The following is an 18,311-nucleotide window of genomic DNA, read 5'->3' on the forward strand; positions in this document are numbered from 1 at the left end:
CACTGAAAGCAGCTCAAACTCCCCATCAGAAACAAGTCGCAGCTCCATTTTTCCTCATCCCACCTTATCGTTTTCTGTGTCGTGGGCAAAATACAAGAGTGAACTCGCTCGCTAATTGGATGCTTGACGCGGGACATTGTCCTTTTGCCGTGATGTGACAGGCTCATAGAAAACGCTCCTTTCACTGGCCTTCAGACGAGGCCGGGGCCAGGCGGAGACAAGACTAAATGGAACACCGAATCGTAACCCATATTCAGCCTGGCATGGCGTTACCTAACAGGCAGAGAGAGAGAGAGAGAGAGAGGGAGAGAGAGAGAGAGGGAGGGAGATAGAGAAAGAGAGAGACTTCCAGAAAACTGACAGGGATTAGGCCCTATTTGTTTCCCATTTTGACTATCCCTCTCTGCCTGCTTGTGTGTGTGTGTGTGTGTGTGTGTATTTCTGTCTCCCACTCATCGTTGTCTAATTGGCACTTAACAGCTGCCCTTCATGGCCTCCTCACTAACTCCGTTTCCGCTCGCTTTTTCCCGCCGTAGGAAGCAGCGGCGCCGCATCAAACATCACCCAGCTGAGAGGGCACTTTCTCTTGCACCCTTCACTCCCTTCACTCCCTCGCACCCCACCCCTCCCCTCCCCCTTCACCCCTTCCCCCCCCTTCCCCTCTCCTCCCTCGCAGCTATCTGCGCGGGAAGGAGTTTGCACCCCAGACAGCCCCGAGCGCTCATTATCGCTTTTCTCAGTCGGCCTGTCGCTCTGAAATCCACCCCTCCTTCCCGCTCGTCACCCTCCTCCTCCTCTGCCTTTTCCCCCCTTTTTTTTCCCCCCGGCTCTTCCCCTATATGTGGAAGAGTAGCATGAAGAAGACGTCAGGGTGTCGAGGATGTTCTGCGTCTAGGCTCCGAGCCAAAAGGGACGGTACATACGGCAGACATATGGCGAGGTTTGAAAATCTTATCTTTATTTCGCCAGGCACATCAATCAAGAACAAATTTCCTTTTTTTTGCGGCGAGGGCCTGGCAAAAGGAGACGGGATGTTCCGAAATGTTCCGAAATTTGTAGCCTCTAAACATAAAGGCAGACGGTGTGCAGTATTTGTATAAATGGTATGTTCAAACACATCAGTGCATTTGAACGTCATATTACTCTAAATGAGGTGAAATGAAGCGAAGCGCTGACACTCAAGGTCCCCCGGTTGCAGCAGACTAATGGAAGGAGAAGCGAGCTTGAGACTGGAAAACATCAAGTGGAAGAGGGGAGGGGGAGGGGGAGGGGGTGACAAGACATGCCCTCCTGTCCCAGAACAACTACCATCAATGTGCCCTTGAACAACACACATAACCCACAACAAAGCTCTGCTCAGTGGCCAACACAGGAGAGGATGGGGCTTGTACTGGGCAGCTCCCAGGTGTGAATGTGTAGAGCCATGTGACTGTAAAAAAAACCCCAAAAACCTTTTTTAACAAGTATTGGGTCTTAAAATCTTATTCTTTTGTGAAAATAAGTGAAAAAATCTGCCAGTGGGGTGAGATAATTTCATTTATTTCCTTTACAAATCAACTTATTTCAAGATTTTTCATTAAGTGGCATTTTTGTGATGTTGGTGGAGTAATCTGCCTTTCAAGAAAATTGAAATGGAAACAAGTGAAATTATCTCACCCTATTGACAGATCATTTTTCCATTCTTTTTCCACTTGTTTTAAGGAAAGATTTTACAACTCAATACTACACTAAATTACTTCTTAGGATGGTCATTTTTTTGTCATTTTATGTGTGAACAGCATACATGCTTGGTAGATGTTAAAAAAAGAAGAAAAAAAAGAAAGTTAAAGTCATTTAAAAAAAAAAATAGTGTTATGAAGTTTTAACCCCGGCAATGTCAGCTAACCATATTAGCATTCCCACATGGGGTTTGGCTGTGAGTTGGAATAGAAATGGGCTGGTTCAGTGAGCAGGGGGAGTCGAGGTCCCATTCGTCTTGTCCTGTTTAAATACACTGGTTAACTCCTGCCAACAGGGAAGCCATTCAGCAAAAGGCCAAGGGCATCTGTCATGTGTTCAGCACATTGATATTGTCCCCTTCCATCTTCCTCTCCCTCTCTTTCTCCACCTCTTCCTTTCTTCTTCTCTCTTTGTTTATCTCTCTCTCCCTCGGTTTCCCGCTGTCACTCTCACGCTTACTCCTTCTCCCTCTGTCTCTCACTCTCTCTCTCTCTCACTCTCTCCTCCTCTGTCTCTCTCTTTTGATGAGAAGGAGTGAATATGCAGGGAGCTGACATGATTAGCAGCCTCATATCCCCATGATGGATGGCGCCTGCTCCATTATTAATACAGTAAAAGCACCAACTGCCAGGTAAGAGCAATGTCAGCATCCACAATATAACGCTGTGTGCCCACGGATAATGGTGTGCACTTATTTTTTATCTATGATATGCATGGGCTTGGGCCCGGGGAGGGGGGTCCTCGACTGAGAACGGGCATTAAGACGAAGCTTTCACTTTTTATTTGGTAATTCCCCGGTCCTGGTGGCGGGATGGCACACTGCAAAAATACCTATTTCAGCAAATAATCTTAATTTGAGTCTTCGAATCTTTGAGTCTTTTCTGAACACCAGTGAAAAATTCTGCCAACAGTGTGAGATGAGCGGGTGAGAAATGCACTTTGCTTCAATGCAGTTTCACAAGTTACAGGAATTTCCTTGAAATGAGGCAGATCACCTAAGTAGAGTCAAGATGACCCTACAAAAAAAATCACTATGCCTATAATATTCCCATAATGTTCCTACTTAGGGATGTAGATTGTGTCTGTGTCACTTTTAGCATCGTTTAGGCTGTATACTAACTAGCAGCGCTACTCACCGGCAGCAGTGGGTTTCCCCATGAGATGCCAACCAGTTGACAACCAAACGACACGCAGATGTTAAAGAATAATTCCTGATATTTGAATGTGATGTTCAGATGGTTCTTTTAACTTCAAACGTTAATAAAAAATCAGTCACCATGCACCGCTAATGTGAAGTGAACGGGAGTCACAGCGGCAACAACAGCATGTTTAAAATTTTGGGCAAAATCATCATTTTTTAACATAAAAGGTATAGTCATTGAATTAACATGGTTTAAATCATTTGACCAAGAATTAGGCTACATAACATTGGCAAAAATTAACCACTGCTAATGCTAAATGAGCAGGAGACATAGGGCCAACAGCAGCATGTTTCAAATGTTGGACTAAATGATCACTGTTTGACATGAAACAATGTGTTGTCATTGATGTAAAATTACATAAGATGCTGTAAAAAATACCCACCACTAATGCTAAATGAATGGGAGTGAAAGGGGCAACCTTCAACGTTATATGGCCTACCTCTTGATCAAATCATTTTAAATCATTGTAAATCAGTGACTCATTTTCTGTTATTCGACAATGATTTAACCCAAAATATGAAAAATATTGCGCTTGTCCCTGTGCCTCCTCTTCATCTAGGTGACTAATTGTTGCTGATGTTTGTGTAGAAACCAAACCCTTCTTTTTCAGTTTCACCTGGCTCTTAGACTGGCTCCTCCCAGGCCAAAAAAACATCTGAACATCCCACGAAAACACCAGAAATGATCTGTTAAATATTTTATGCTTCGGTCAGCCGTGTGGAGATAGGCTAAGGAGGACACAGCCGTGCCGGGTTGTTGTTTTTTTTCTTTCTATTCTTTTCTCTGTTCACCCACCGCTGTGGAGCACATGGCCCTCGGTTGATGTTGATGTCGTCTGTTTCCCTTCTGTCTTATCTTCCTGTACTCTATCCATTCCTGCTGAACGCACCGGCAGTGAAATATAGTCTGTGTTACAGGATTATGGGAGTAGGAGAGAGAGAGGGGGGAGGGGGGGGGGGGGGTTAGAGAGAGATTGACAGAGAGAGAGGGAGAGTGGCAGGAAGAGAGGGAGACAGACAGACAGAGCAATAGAGAATCAGAGAGAATGAAAGAGAGAGAGAGGGGAGGGGGAAAAGGGAGAAAATGAAAGATAAGCAGAGGGAAACAGAAAGAGAAAGAACCACAGAGGAAGAGAGAGTTGTGTCAAATGGATAAATGTCAGCGGGCGCTTCATCGGCCGTCTGAGCCCGAGCTCTCCCTCCCAAAATGCCATGTGTAAATCGCATAGCCAGGGCCGTGGGCCAGCCTCCCCTAGCACTGTAATGAGATTACAGACCTCTACAACGCTCACTGTGTGTGTATGCGAGTGTGTGGCTGTGTGTGTGTGTGTGTGTGTGTGTGTGAGAGAGAGTGCTATTGTGCATGCATGGAAGTGTGCGATTTTGATGGCTTACATGGAGCGAGTGAATAAGTGGCATTACTCACACCACCAAATAAGACGTATTGAAGTAGATTTTGCTACTACTTATTTATCATTCCACACACGGCCGGCGGATGATTTTTTTTTTTTTTTTTGCCATACTTAGAGCACATGGGCTGCATACAGGAAGTCTACAGTCTGATTTCTATCAATGTGGGTCAGTATTATAAGCCTATCCACTGCCACATGTTAAGGGAATTTTGTTTTTACAATATTGACAACTTTTAAACTACCTTCCCATTCTCATTCTCTATTTAGTGTGTACCCTTATTTTAAAAACTACAGTAATCCTATAGTGAATTATACAAGATACAAATATCACAACAAAGTCCCTATAGCAATATTATAGTGCCACCATAAGAGATTTAAAATATATCATGAAGCAGGATATGGTCACATGTAGTCGCTATTGAATACCATAGACACACTTTAAGTCTCTATGGGAATATTATAGTGATACCATAGGAGATACAAAATACTATAAAGTACATTAAGTTCACTATAAATTCACTATCACAGACCTTATAGGAACATTATAGGAATAATATGGTGATACTATCAAAGATGAAAAATAGCATTAATCATGATAAGGTCACTATAAACTCTATTAAGACACATATTCCCTATAGGAATAATATAGTGATACCGTTGGGACAGTGGTTCCCAACATGGGGTCCGGGGACCGCCAAGGGTCCTTGAGGGGGTTCCAGGGGGTCCACAGCAAATTAACACAATTAGAGAATGTAGAAGAAGACTGTTTTGATCATAGTTTCACTGTTATCTCTCTACCTACGATACAGATATAGCCATGGAATTATGGACAATATCTAAGAATTAAAATATTCTCAGATTTCGGTCCGAGAGACAAAATCTCATCACATGGGGGTCTGTGGCTCTAATGTGGACTAAATTAGAGGTCCTTGATATGCAAAAGGTTGAGAATCACTGCCATAGGAGATAAAAAAAATAAAAAAATAACATAAAGTAGGCTGCAGTAAGGTCACTATAAACTCACTATTGAGCACCACAGACCCTCTAGGAACATTATAGGAATATTATAGCGATACCGTAGGAAATTAAGTACTGAGACACACTATAAATCCCTGTAGGAGCATTACAGGAATATTACAGTGTGTTTTTCCTTATGGTTAGCCAGTGGAGAGCAGGTGATCCCACCTGCCTCATACATCTCATTACAATTAAAAATGTAAACCGTGGAACAATGCAGTCTAATATTAATGCTGTTTCCAGCTCCTGTTTGAGAGCACACGATGTTTACACCACGGCTTCTCCTCTCAGACTAGCCTTTCAGACCTTCTTCCAAATCTAATATACCCATCCATAAATAGCTCACCTATCGAGCCCATATTTGGCATGAGTGACACGGCAGGAGAGCCTATCCCGGCGCGGGGATCTGCATAGCCCCGCCTCTCCACACTCCGCCGCCGCTCTAATCACTCGCCCACCGCCCATTTACCGTATACGGGCACGCAGGGCAGTTGATTGACAAACTAAGCCACGCCCATTCACTTACCGGGCCCCTCCCCTCCTTTGGCTCCCTATCAGTGTCTATTTTGGCAATACGGATACGCATGGAGCCTCCATCACCTCCAGTCTCTTTTACGCACAAAGTCCGATAATGCGCGCAGGTACAGGAACCCCAGCAGCCAGATTTCACATCAATACACTGAGCAATTAATTTCCTCTTATGGACTAATGTGAAAGAAGTGGATGTAGAAATCTGACACAGCCAAGAAGGAGGTATATTTCTTGTGGATCATTCTTGTTTTCCATAACCCAGCGTCACCATGGATGTCTTGGCGAACCACAGTATCTTTCAGGAACTTCAGCTCGTCCACGACACCGGCTACTTCTCTGCCATGCCGTCGTTGGAGGAAAACTGGCAGCAGGTACGTCTAACTTTTCATTCTAGCCGATGTAACCCTCATCACAGAGCTAGAACCACAGTCCGACCGCTGATGGTTTGCGCTCGGGATGCAGGCGTCAACTTTTGCCCGAGCGTGGCTCTCTAGTTGAGGGAGAAATACGGAGATGAAATGGTTTATATCACTCGCATATCTTTAAATGAGAGAGAGATGGCAGTGTGGATAAGATGTGAACGCACGCCGGTGTTTTAACCCTGCGCGTAATAAAGCTGTCAAATGCGATTTGGGAAGATGAAGAGCTGAATCCCATAATAAAGACGGAATCGGCGGTGAATAAAACATCCGCCTCCCTCAGATTACTCAGAGTTGTGACTCCCCCGGCACGTAGAGAAGTCCCCGGTCTTATTTATAATAGATACCCTAACATGTCTGTCTTTGTAGCATCTTTGAATGCGGTGGAAAAAAAATGTGGGAAGGCTGTGCGGGGAGAATAGCTGTCATGAGTGGAATATCTGCGGTTTCGCTTCCACATTTATCCCCCCCACACACCCCCACCACCACTTCTTCAAGTTCATTGGATGAATATGGAGAAATGACCGAAACACAAGGGAATCCACGCAGGCAGCCACATGGTGATGGATGCGTGGGGAGACGCACCGGCACTTTGCATGGCCATTACTGCTCTCAGTTATTTTCCTCTCTGTCACAGTATCACATCTCTGTTTTCTGTTGATATCAGTCCAATTGCTGATAAAGTTTCCTAATATAAAGTATGAGTGTGTATTTTAAGGCTTGGTTGTGATCCTGTGTAATTTCCATGCGTTTAAAACAATCTTAAAATAGGCTTATCCACACTGTAGTACCAAATAGTGCTTCTCTATAGGCTTGTAGCATAGCAGAACCCTTTTTGGTGCTATAAAGAACCCTATTAGAGAGGTTCTCTGTCACACATGGGTCTACATAGAACCTTTATGGTGCTGTGAAGAACCGTTTAAGAATGCAGGAAATGTTTAAAATCAGTGGTATTAAAAAATAACTTTTTTAAGAATCACATTGTGGTTTTTTAGTCTAATTTGCCATTTTCTTTAATTCCAACACATATTAGATGTCATTATGGTTCTATATGAGCACTACCCTAACCACTGAACCCTCGTTTTGCGGTGTGTAAGCGCAGAGAAGGGCCATGCGGCCGTCGGCCCACCTGCATTGCTGCTGCTGCTGCTGCTGCTGGTGATAATGCTTCCCTGCTGCACTTGACTGACCGGGCAAAAATCATTGCATGGAAATTTGATGCCGGTATTGTTCATGCAATGGGAGCTTCAGCTTTACCCCCCCTTCTCCCCTGTCCCATGCGTAAAGAGAGAGAGAGAGAGGAGAGAGAGAGAGACGGCGATGCGTGACCACGAATCCAGTCGTTGTGGCCAGGCAGCCTAATTGGCATCCCACTGTTAGCCACTGACGCATCCTTTCATAACAAGTATCCAACTCCCCCCTTCACTGTCAGTGAATTGTAAATTGCAGGAGTCTACATTTACAATATGCTGTCCATCTCTCTCCTGTATCTTTCATATCACACCCACACCCTGCACATTACAATCAATACCTAATGCAAATGGCATGGTGCTGTAGGGTTGTGTAGGTAAGGCTGACATGGCTCTTATCTTATTAGACTGGAAATGTCAGTCTGCTCTGACTGGAATGACTGTCTGCAGCTCATTCGACCACGCTGAACCGCTCCAAGACAACAGTAAGTGAATGGCTCAGTTCCAAAAGACAACGTATCCATTTTGGAATAAAAAACATCATTACCTCAAGTTTATCATTCACTATCTCTGAAATATAGAGGATCCAGTTTGTAGAAGTGTAATTTTGTCAATCAAGCATTTACGTTATCTACTGTCCTTTAGAAACTAGCATAATTTGTTTTTCATTTTGTAAGAGAAAGTGACACTTTTTCACATAGTGGTTATCTCATTTTAGAGGTAAACTCTTCAACTGTACCCGCAGCTTTAGTCCCAGGTACGCAGATGACATTTCAAGAAAGAAATGCCACAACTTGCCTGATAATATCTAGATCCCCGTTGGACCCGTCAGGGATGTAAGCCTACAAGCCTCTTGCTCCTTCTGCCATTTCTGCTTACAAATGTGTTCACTCATGTTTCATCTTTTTATCATACATATTTTTTTTACCATCATCATAATTCAAAACAGGACAGGATATTCATGAAAAAATTAGTTTAAAAAGGGCTAATTGCATCTCTCATCATTAAAAAAATAACTTAGGTTTTTCTACAGATTGCCCTTTTTTTGGTTGAACCACTGTGTCACAAATATGCACAGTTCAGTCTGATCCAATTTAAAAGACCTCTTTCTACCAATGTGCTGGATCTTGGATCTTGAGCCTCGTTAGTCTTGTGTCCCATTACAAGTCAATGGAATAAATATCTAAGCTGTAAGACGTTTTTGGAAAAGCCACCCTTGTTCTGTTTACTGTTGGGATGTGAAGATTGCCTTCTGTCCTCCTGAACACAGGGATTATGACTTGTAACACACTTTAAATCCTCTCTCTCCAGCACAGACATGTTTTTTGGCAAAACCAGCCTTGTTCTGTTCATTGTGGGGACATGAAGATGCCATTGGCTCCTCCTGAATACAGGAATGATGACTTGTGGCTCACTTTAAAAGCTCTGTCTATAGCAGAGACCTATGGTTTGAGCAATCCCCTCTGTACTCCAGGCACAATTCAGATTTGATGCTTTTACGGGGTCTGATGGGGAGATAGGAGGCCGTTGTGGTCGGCCCTAAATGGCTCCCTGAGATGTGATGGCAAGAATGATGACTGTGTCCCCTGTTGGTGTCTGTGAGGCATGATTCAGATGGTTATAGGGGGATGGGGAGTGGAAGAGGAGGAAAGTGTTTTGGAGGTCTGCAGATGGTACATTTGGGGCTGCTATTTGTTCCATTATTGAACCTAACAGTGCCAAACTGAACTGCGCTGTCTTGTTCCAAATCCCAATACAGTTGGTTGTTCGGAGTTGGAACAAACAGCAGGATTCACTTGGATCTGGAACAAGCAGAGCTGGTCAGAACGTACTCATTATTTGTGGAGCCCAGTTTCCCTGAAAACAAAATGTACACATGTTCTCTTGCATCATTTTACTAACAGAGATGGCTTGTGATCTGGGCTGCAGCTTCCAGTGCTCGTTATCCTGTTTTGTAAGGATTTTCAGCTGGGATTCGCCTTGGTAAAGCCTCATTTGGCTTTACTGTGGAAAATATACTGCCATATTGGCACAGGTAGTTGCTATAGTGTCAAAGATGTAACAGCTGGATTGAATTTCAGGCGGAATTGATAGGATTTTTCACCTGCCTTCAGGCTCCATTGGATGATGCTCCCTCCTCCACAACACTTGACCCTGATGGGCAGGATGTAACAGGACACCACCGATGTCTGTCTGTCATTGACCTCGGGACACACTCCATACCCTCCAACACACACAGTCCCTCAGGGTTCAAACACACACACACACACACGCACACAGACTGAGTGCCTACCCAGTGTAATGATGCCTACCCAAGCAAAATGGCTGTATGTTGCCGCACGGTGCATTACAGGCTTCTATATGTGGATATGTGGACAAATCTGTGTTTCTAAATGTGGAGGTAGCAGCATGTCGCTTCAGCACGACCTCCATATGTGCGCTTAGATACTGTACGTCCACTTACATTTCTTTCTTGCACGCGAACACATGCGCGTCCGTCCGTCCGTGCACGGCTCCTCCGCCAGCAGCAGCAGCGGCGTCTGGGGGGGGGGGGGATGGAGAGGTGGTGGAGGGAAGTTGCCGAGCACGCACATTCTCCCCGCCGCAGGGTTTCGCATTTCACAGTCCGGTGGGCTCGAAACCCCCCCAGGAGCGACGCGCGTACACAGATAGACAGACAGAGAAGAAGAGGGTAAAGAGCTGTGGTGTCCTGAAGAAGAAGAAGAAGAAGAAGAAGAGGGGGGCGGGGGGAGTGTAGGGATGCAGACGGATGGGAGTGTTTCGTATTTGACTGAGGTTGCTCCACACCGGGCTGTTAAAAGCCGCGGTCAGGGCCAGCGAGATATATCGGCACGGTGACCCGGATCCCTCTGTGTCAGCCTCTTCCTGGATGGAGAGGAGGAGGAGGAGGGCTAGAGAGAGAGAGACGGAGGGATGTAGAAAAGAAGATAGAGAGTAAGAGATAGAGAGATAGACAGAGAACGGAAGGGACAGACTGAGAAATCGTGTGTGCAGCTGCGTGTATGTATGCGTAAGTGGAACTGTGTGTGTGTGTGTGTGTGTATATATATATATCCATATGTGGCCGTGCGCGTGCCTGCGTACGTGCGCGCCCGTGCGTATGTGTCTTAGTATGTTATGTAATCCTCAGTAGGCCACAGCTGCTTTCTCACACACAGCAGGCAGGCCGGGGAGCGCAGCCAACTGGCCCCCTCCTTCCTGTCTCTCTCGCTCTCTCTTCCTCTTTCTCTATCCCGACCCTTCTCTCTCTCTCTCCCTCCCTCTCTATCTCTCTCTCTCTCCGCTTCCTCATATAGAATCAGCACACTATGGATTTTTGATCTCTGCAGGGCTGTTGTATAAGCGCAGGACATAAGTGCGTTTTCAACACACTGCTGAATTCCTATCTGAGGACATCGGTCATTGTAACACCCAAGTCACTTTTGCTCACTTTTTTTTTTTTTTGCAGAGATCCAGTGATGAGAATGACGTGTAGAAGTCTGCTGTAAATCCTGTTATTGATGTTGTATAATGTTTTTACTGTCCAGGTGAGGAGCTGTAATAAACCTCACTTCTCATATCTTTTTGCATGACCTTTTACTCAACCGCTATTTGATGTAAATTTTTATGCAAATCAAAATCAAATCAAATAACTGGCGCAGTTCAGGCTAGTATCCTGCGAGCGGAGGAAGAGGTGGATAAGAGGACTGGGATGAATCTTATTCGTCTCAAAAGAGCTCCTTGCGCTGTCGCCTTTTATTATTTTTATTACTCGCCCGTGGCTTTATTAAACTGTCAAATCAACTGTAAGTATTTGACATGGAAAGGCTGAAATCAAGGTTGGATGCCCCCCACAGTGAAATTGAGTTAATTCCCTTTCAGTCTAATTGACATCTGGTCCTGTTTTCACAAAGCCTCTCGAAATGCGATGAAAGGTAGGAGAGTGATGCTGCCATCTCGCCCCAGACGGGACAGCAGCAGCATCACTCCCTCTCCCCTGTTTTAACCAATAGTGTACAATAGTGCTACTTGGGCATTTGGTTTATAATTTTTCATTTTATTCATTATTGGTTAGTACAGACATTTTTCCCCCCACACATAGCACACATAAGCACTTTTTCTTTCACTGCAATTAATTTCCTCGAAGGATCTGGATGAGCGTGTGCTACCTCATGACGCTCAGATGTGGTACATGAATTGGATTTGTTGTTTTCTTGCCTCTGACTAGATATCAGTCAGAGGATCTTGAGGACGGAGGCCACATCTATTAGACATGGCTCAACCCCATGATGCACCGAGGCATGAAAGGAAGTCTTTGTGGGGTGGTGCACAATGCGGCATCTCCGCCAGACGCCCTAAGTGTATTCAAACACAAGCTTATTACTTAATGCAGCAATTCTAGGAAAAAAATGGGCATGAGTTGAAAAGGAAAAGGGCTTTAATAATAGAGCTATGAGTTTATCCAATTAGTATAAACAGACAAATGAGCTGTAACAGCAAAAACTCAATTTGGCTGCTAAGCAGTAGCAGTGCTTGCTGTTTGCTGGATAGCAGTTGTAGCAGTTACTTGTAAGCACAATACATCACTTACACTAACTTCATACGGGTTCATATCATACTGAGATGATACTGTTCATATTACACTGTGTGTGCTTCTGTGTATGTGTGTACACTACCAGTCAAAGTTTGGACACACCTGATTGAATGCACTATGTTTCTCATTCTCTTAAAGCCATTTTGATCTAAAGGCTTATGCTTAAATGCTTGAAATTTGTTTCTTAGACAAATATAAATAGTGTAGTTGATGCCTATGTATGAATTTCTTTCCAAAGCCTTTGCCTTTCCATCAAGGCAAAGGGCGACTTTGGTCACTGCATAATTCGTTTGTGTTATTTACTATTATTCTAAAATGTGAAAAGTAGTAAAAATAGTAAAGTAGTAAAAAAGAAAAATGTGTGTGTCCAAACTTTTGCCTCGCGTATGTATGTATGAGTGCATGCATGTGTGTATATGTGTGTGTATTTCACCCTCCCGCACTGGTGTATGAGTTGCTGTTTGTGTATGTCTGTGTGTGTGTGTGTGTGTAATGAGATGTGTGAGCGACCCCCTGACCCAGTAACATCCATTCCTCGCCATCAGAGCGCCGAGTGAACTCCGCTCCCTCCGCCTCATCACTCAGAGCAGCCGGTGGAGTGATTGCCGGTGATAGGTGCCCGCTCCTGCTTTATGGGCGTTGATGAAAAGGTGGGGAAGCGCTGATGAAAGAGAGGAACGGCGGAGGATGTATTCATTTGTCTGACGCCTCGGTGACTGGCCCGTCAGCTGCCGCCCGGAGAGGAGGCAGAGGAGGAGGTGATAGAGGAGGAGGAGGTGTAGGAGAAAGAGGCTGGGGGGTGGGGTGGGTGGGGGGGGTGGGAGCGCGGTGAACAAGCACATCTTTATGTATGGCTTCCGTCTGCGAAGCGCTCCGCCACCCCAGGTTTGATTAACAGTGAGCAGAAGAGCCAGTCATTTTTTTCGCCTCACACCAGCACACATGGCTTGGCAATGACTTTCACATCATTTGAGGCGAAATCGGGAAGCCGTTACAGCGCCTTACAGTGATCCGACATGCTTCGCTGCTGCCATCCGGCTTGGCAACCGCAGGGAGGAGAGAGCGAGGAAAAGAGAGAGAGAGAGAGAGAGGGGGGGGGGGGGGTCCTCAAGCATTCGTTTTATGTTTAGGAATCACTACCGGACTCTCTCTCTCTCTTTTTTTTTTCTGTCTTTCTGACATATTCCGAGAAGAGTCACAGTTGAATATCACTTTGTTTGATTTGCCCTGGTGTAACCCCTATTTAAAAGTCAGTTTCTCTTCAAAAAAAAAAAAAAAAAAGTTGTACCTAGGAGAGTTATGCAATCACAATTTAGCACAATGCTGAACAACACTGTAAAGGCTTCGAGTGATGCTTGGTTGCCTTGGTTACTTCCTCTGTATCTTCCTACTTGGCCCCACAATTTGTTTAATTCTCCAGCCTGCTCAGATATTTGGAGAGCCATTGCCTTCTGATAATGGCTACACGTTCAGACAATGTCCAGGCATTTTAAAGCCGTCCTTGGCTGTGACATACCAAGCATTACATCCCATCCTACTGCCTACCTGTTGCTAGGCAGCCTTGGCAAGCGGAAGGGCAGCTTTGGCCTATTTGTTTGTTTAGCTGTCAGTCTGGGAGGCTAATCCCACCCCAAGGGACTTCTAGCCATCCAGAAACCGGAGAGCCGGCCATGTGGACCATCCCTCACCCGAGACTGAGGGAGAGGGAGAGGGAGAGAGATGGAACAAGGTTTAGAAGAGGGGAGAGAGACAAGGGCAATTTGCCCTGAGTAAACACCGCTGCTTGTTGTTGTCATCCAAAGCCAGTCATCAATCACGGCCCTAAGCTCTCGGCGGTGACAGCCACAAGGACGCGCCGCGCTCCGAAACCGGCCGGATAGTTTATAAACCGAGACAGTCATTGGCAAAGATCACAGCTGAATCGCCAATGCGGACCTTGTTGACTTGTTAAGGAGAGAGCGTGCTTTCGTAAAAAATACATTTAAAAGGGTGTTACACCCGCTTGCAGGGTGCCACAGAACTCAGTTAAACCATAAGAACGCCGCTTACCATGTTGGAGGAGGGGTATGGGCTCGAGAAAGAGTTAGGAGACCTTGTAGTTGTATATTACGTAAGCACCAACAGGTTTGTGTGTATTTGAGTGTGTGTCTGCTTTGCATGCAGTCCTCAGCACTCGTGCGGCTGCCCAACATGCAAAACCAGCGGTGTTTTTCCATCTGCTCCCAGGCCAGCCGGTCAGCCAGTCACTGTGTCAGGACCTCTCTCTTCCCTCGCTCTCTCTCTTTCGCCATCCCTCTCTCCGCCATCGATCCGCCTGTCCTGCTTCCCCCCCCCCCCCCCCCCCCGTATCACTCTGCCCACCTCCTTCTCCCCCCCTCCTCCGGTCCCTTCCTTCTTATCTCTCACCGTTGTCACTCCGTTGTTCCATCTTCCTTTCCCTCCTTTATCTATCTACCCATCTCTGTTTCTCCGTTTTCCTCTCTCTATCTCTCCCTCTATTTCTCTACTCTGCTTGATATCATTTACTTTGAATGCAACGCGTCGTGTCTGCTTTGGCAGCTCCATACTGTGATTAGGATGAGGATGCAGAGACGGATAGTCAGAGCAGGCAAACAGATGGAGGGATAGTGAGGGATAGACGGATGCAGTGTCTTTCAAAGATGGGGTCAGGAACTGATGGCAATTTCACCGGAAGATTAAACTGGGTCCCAAATTACCCTAAAGGTATTGGGGTATCTACAGCAACTGGGTATGTCACATTGCTTCTGTCATTTCAAGGCCCTGCAGTGCTAAGTTGTCTGAATAAGACACGACTTGTGGGTTTGTAGCCTCAAAACAAGGCAGATTTGGCTCGATTTGGGATTAGCCTATATGCCAAAGCCTGAAAAAACATTTTTTTCAGTACAAAAATGATTATTTTGACATGCACCCTCGGCGAAAAAAGATCGTATATGTGTCGGACCACAAGAGTAGATAGACGGACAGAGGGGTGAGATGATTTTACACTCTGCTTAACTCTTAAAATGGCCTGGGAAGTGCCCTTCAGTGATTTAATGAGACCTGTGGGAAGAGCCATTCATCAGTGTGACAGCGCACCTCTGTTTCCCATTGTTCTGTTCTGGTATGTGAGGGGAGCAGTGTGTGTTTTAGCCTTAATGATGGGCTGGCAACCCTTTGATTAGATGAATCTCCTGACGCTAATTAAGAATTGGGCTGCCAAAAGACATCTGTGTTTATGTCTTCCTTGCCCCCTCTCTCTCTCTCTCTCTCTCTCTCTCGCTGCATGTGAAAGCACTGTACTTCCATTCGTGGCCATTTTCATGTTTTGACGTGAACTGGGAGTTTGGGTGGTTGACATAACCGCAGGGCCAGTGAAACACACGCAAAAGCAATGTGCTGTTTGACTGAGTTCCTTATCATCTGCATTGCTGCACGGGTGTGTGAGACTGTGTGTGTGCTCACCTGCATGTGTGTGAATGTATGTGCATGCTTCCCATGTATCAGTGGTTCTCAAAGTGGAGACCTTTAGGGCAGTGGTTCTCAACCTTTTTCATATCAAGGACCCATAATTTAGTCCACATTAGAGCCACGGACCCCCATTTGATGCAATTTTGTCCCTCGGACCCAAATCTGAGAATATTTTTATTGTTAGATATGATTTTGTCCAGAACTCCATGACTATCTGTATTGTAGGGAGAGAGATAACAGTGAAACTATGATCAAAATAGTCAGTCTCCTACATTCTATAATTGTTCTTGTAAATTAAATAATGAAGTTTAACGATTCATCAATTTGCTGGGGACCCCCTGGGATGTTTCAGAAGGTTCCCAGCAAAATGAACAATAGATACGGTAAGCCATAGGATTTATCCCAATTAGACAATGTGTAATATTCTAATCATAGGTTTCACTCTCGCTGCTTTTTGTGTCCATGTACAGTGCAGACAGCTCTAAAATTCAACAGTAAATCAACAACAACAAAACTTTTCTCATATGGGAACAAAATCTTAGCAAATGGGGGTTCGTGACATAAAAACATTTGCCGCTGTATGTTTTTTCACTTTGAACTAAAAGGATGATGGTTACATAAATGTTTTATCTATCACATTTCCCCCCTTACATGTATTCAGGGGAGTGGATGTGATAACTTATGCTAACTAGAGGGAAGGCATTCCCTGTCCTCCCCGCCTCAAATCGCTCCCTGCTCGTCTCTGTGCAAGTATTTGTGTGGCTAGACAGCGTACCCTCCAACTTTCCAGTTTACTGCTATGTGTTATTCAGTCTATTGCCCCAGATATTATTTCATTGTAAAATGATGCCAATTAGTAAAGCCAGTCGCCGGTGGCTGTGGTCTGGCTCCCTCTCCGTTCCGGCGGGGAAAGTTATTTGGGTCGGAAGCTATTTTCAGCCTGTGATGTTGCCAGGAATACTTTAGGGAGCAGCCACTGTTTTATAAGAGAGCACATCAATAATTTTCACTGGTGTGTGTGTGTGCGTGTTGTGTGTGTGTGTGTGTGTGTGTAAGCGAGAAAGAGAGTGCGAGAGAGAGAGAGAGAGAGAGAGAGAGACAGAAAGAGAGAGAGAGAGAAATTCGGTGACAGAGTTTATTAGGTATGTGCGTGTCTGCATCTGTGTGTGCATGTATGTGTGTGTGTGTCTAGTCTGTCTAAGGCGCCTAGTTTCTCTACAAGGTTCAGTGGAGCAGGTGTGTGTGTGCGTGTGTGAGTGTGTGTGTGAATCTTGGCCTTTCTGAGTCATTCAGGCTTGAACTGCCACTAGCCAGCCGGCCCATCAACCAGTCAACCAGCTAGCCATGCAGTTCAACACTTTGAAATGGCTGTTTGACCTTCCATTCATTTAAAGCACATTTATTTCCCAACCCTTTAAACTCTAACCTCAAATCTTAACGTAACGCTAATTCTGCCCTTAACCCCTTTGCCCTATAATTTTTTTTTTTTTTTTCAAAACGAACGCTGCAGCAGTCCCGGGCTTCATAAGGATAGCAATGCAAGAGCACACACACACACACACACACACACTGACACACGCAGAGGTAGAGGCCAAAGTCAATGAGTTCCTAACACCTTTCTTAGTGATTCTAGCCGCCCTCGTTCCCCCTCCGCTGAGCAGGCTTACATTGTCAGGATGAAATTGGGGTGAAAAGTGCTCGCACTCCGCTTGAGCCTCCTGCTGAAAAGCCAGACGCTCGGCGGAGAGGGGTGAGCGAGTTCAGTCTGCCTCCGCCCATCCGCACACAACCTAAACACACACACACGCGCGCTCTCTCTGTCTCTCTCTCTCTCTCCCTCTCTCCCTTTCTTATACACACACACACACACACACTCCACCCTATCTCTTGGAGGAGAGCCCGCAGCAGTAGCGGTGGCGAGGAGACGTCTTTCAATATTTTAAGCAGCTTGGGCTAATCTTTGTCGCTCAGGTTTGTTTTGAAAGCATTGCCGCGGGAATAAAGACGGAACGACAGAGGCCCACCTCCTGTTTGCTCGGTCTTGGATACACACACACACACACACACACACACATAGACACGGATATAAAGCACGCACATACTGTAGACATGCGTGCACTCTTGCATAACTCCACACGCCCCCACAAACGCACCTCGAGACGCACACTTCAACACGTCTTTGACCCCGCGCTACGCCCGCCTCGGCCTCAGCGAAGACTGTGCCAGTGACCTGCTTTTGCGGTTTGTGTTTGTTGTCTCGCTTCTCGCTCTTCATTCACCCCCCCGACCCCTGACCTGCAGTCAGCGCCGTAATGAGAGACAGAGAGCCTGGAAACCTGCGGCCCTGGAGTGTTACACAACACCTGCACGGCAAAAAAAAAGGCAGCGAGTACGGAGGTGGTTTCTTATTCAGCCACCAAGAAGGAATTGGGGGGGGGGGGGGCTTGTAAGAATGAACCATTTTGGCTCTTATCGGCACGGGCACGGCGCCACAGTCGCACTTCACGGTTTGCGGACGTGATCGGAGTACCGAGCGCCGCCCCCCCCCTTTTTTTTTTTTGACTGGCACCGCACGACGAGGAAGCAGAGTTTTTCCGCTTCACTGTTCCCTTTATCTCTCCCCTCTCTCTCTCTCTCTCTCTCCCCTCTCTTGTTATTTTCGGCCCTCCTCCCCTCTCTCTCTCTCGCTCCTCTTTTCTCTGCTCGCCGCTCTTTTGTTTCTCCGTGCCTTTTTCCAGCCGAGGCCCCCCCCACCCCCCA

The 18,311-nt window shown here is 45.8% G+C and overlaps 1 protein-coding gene across 1 annotated transcript in view; it reads left to right on the plus strand.

Annotated features, from left to right (window-relative positions):
* Nucleotides 1–6,149: 6,149 nt before the first annotated feature.
* Nucleotides 6,150–18,311, plus strand: part of LOC139667012 (Krueppel-like factor 7) — a 35,305-nt gene continuing 23,143 nt past the window's right edge. Inside the window, exon 1 of the mRNA XM_071546385.1 lies at nucleotides 6,150–6,251. Within this exon, the coding sequence (XP_071402486.1) occupies nucleotides 6,150–6,251 (102 nt within the window). The remainder of the gene's footprint in view (nucleotides 6,252–18,311) is intronic.

The sequence above is a fragment of the Centroberyx affinis genome, unplaced genomic scaffold (genome assembly GCF_046629955.1).
Source record: "Centroberyx affinis isolate AG114_WGS23_722 - 3 ecotype Tasmania unplaced genomic scaffold, CSIRO-AGI_Caff_v1 ptg005247l_1, whole genome shotgun sequence".
NCBI classification, from domain to species: Eukaryota; Metazoa; Chordata; class Actinopteri; order Beryciformes; family Berycidae; genus Centroberyx; species Centroberyx affinis.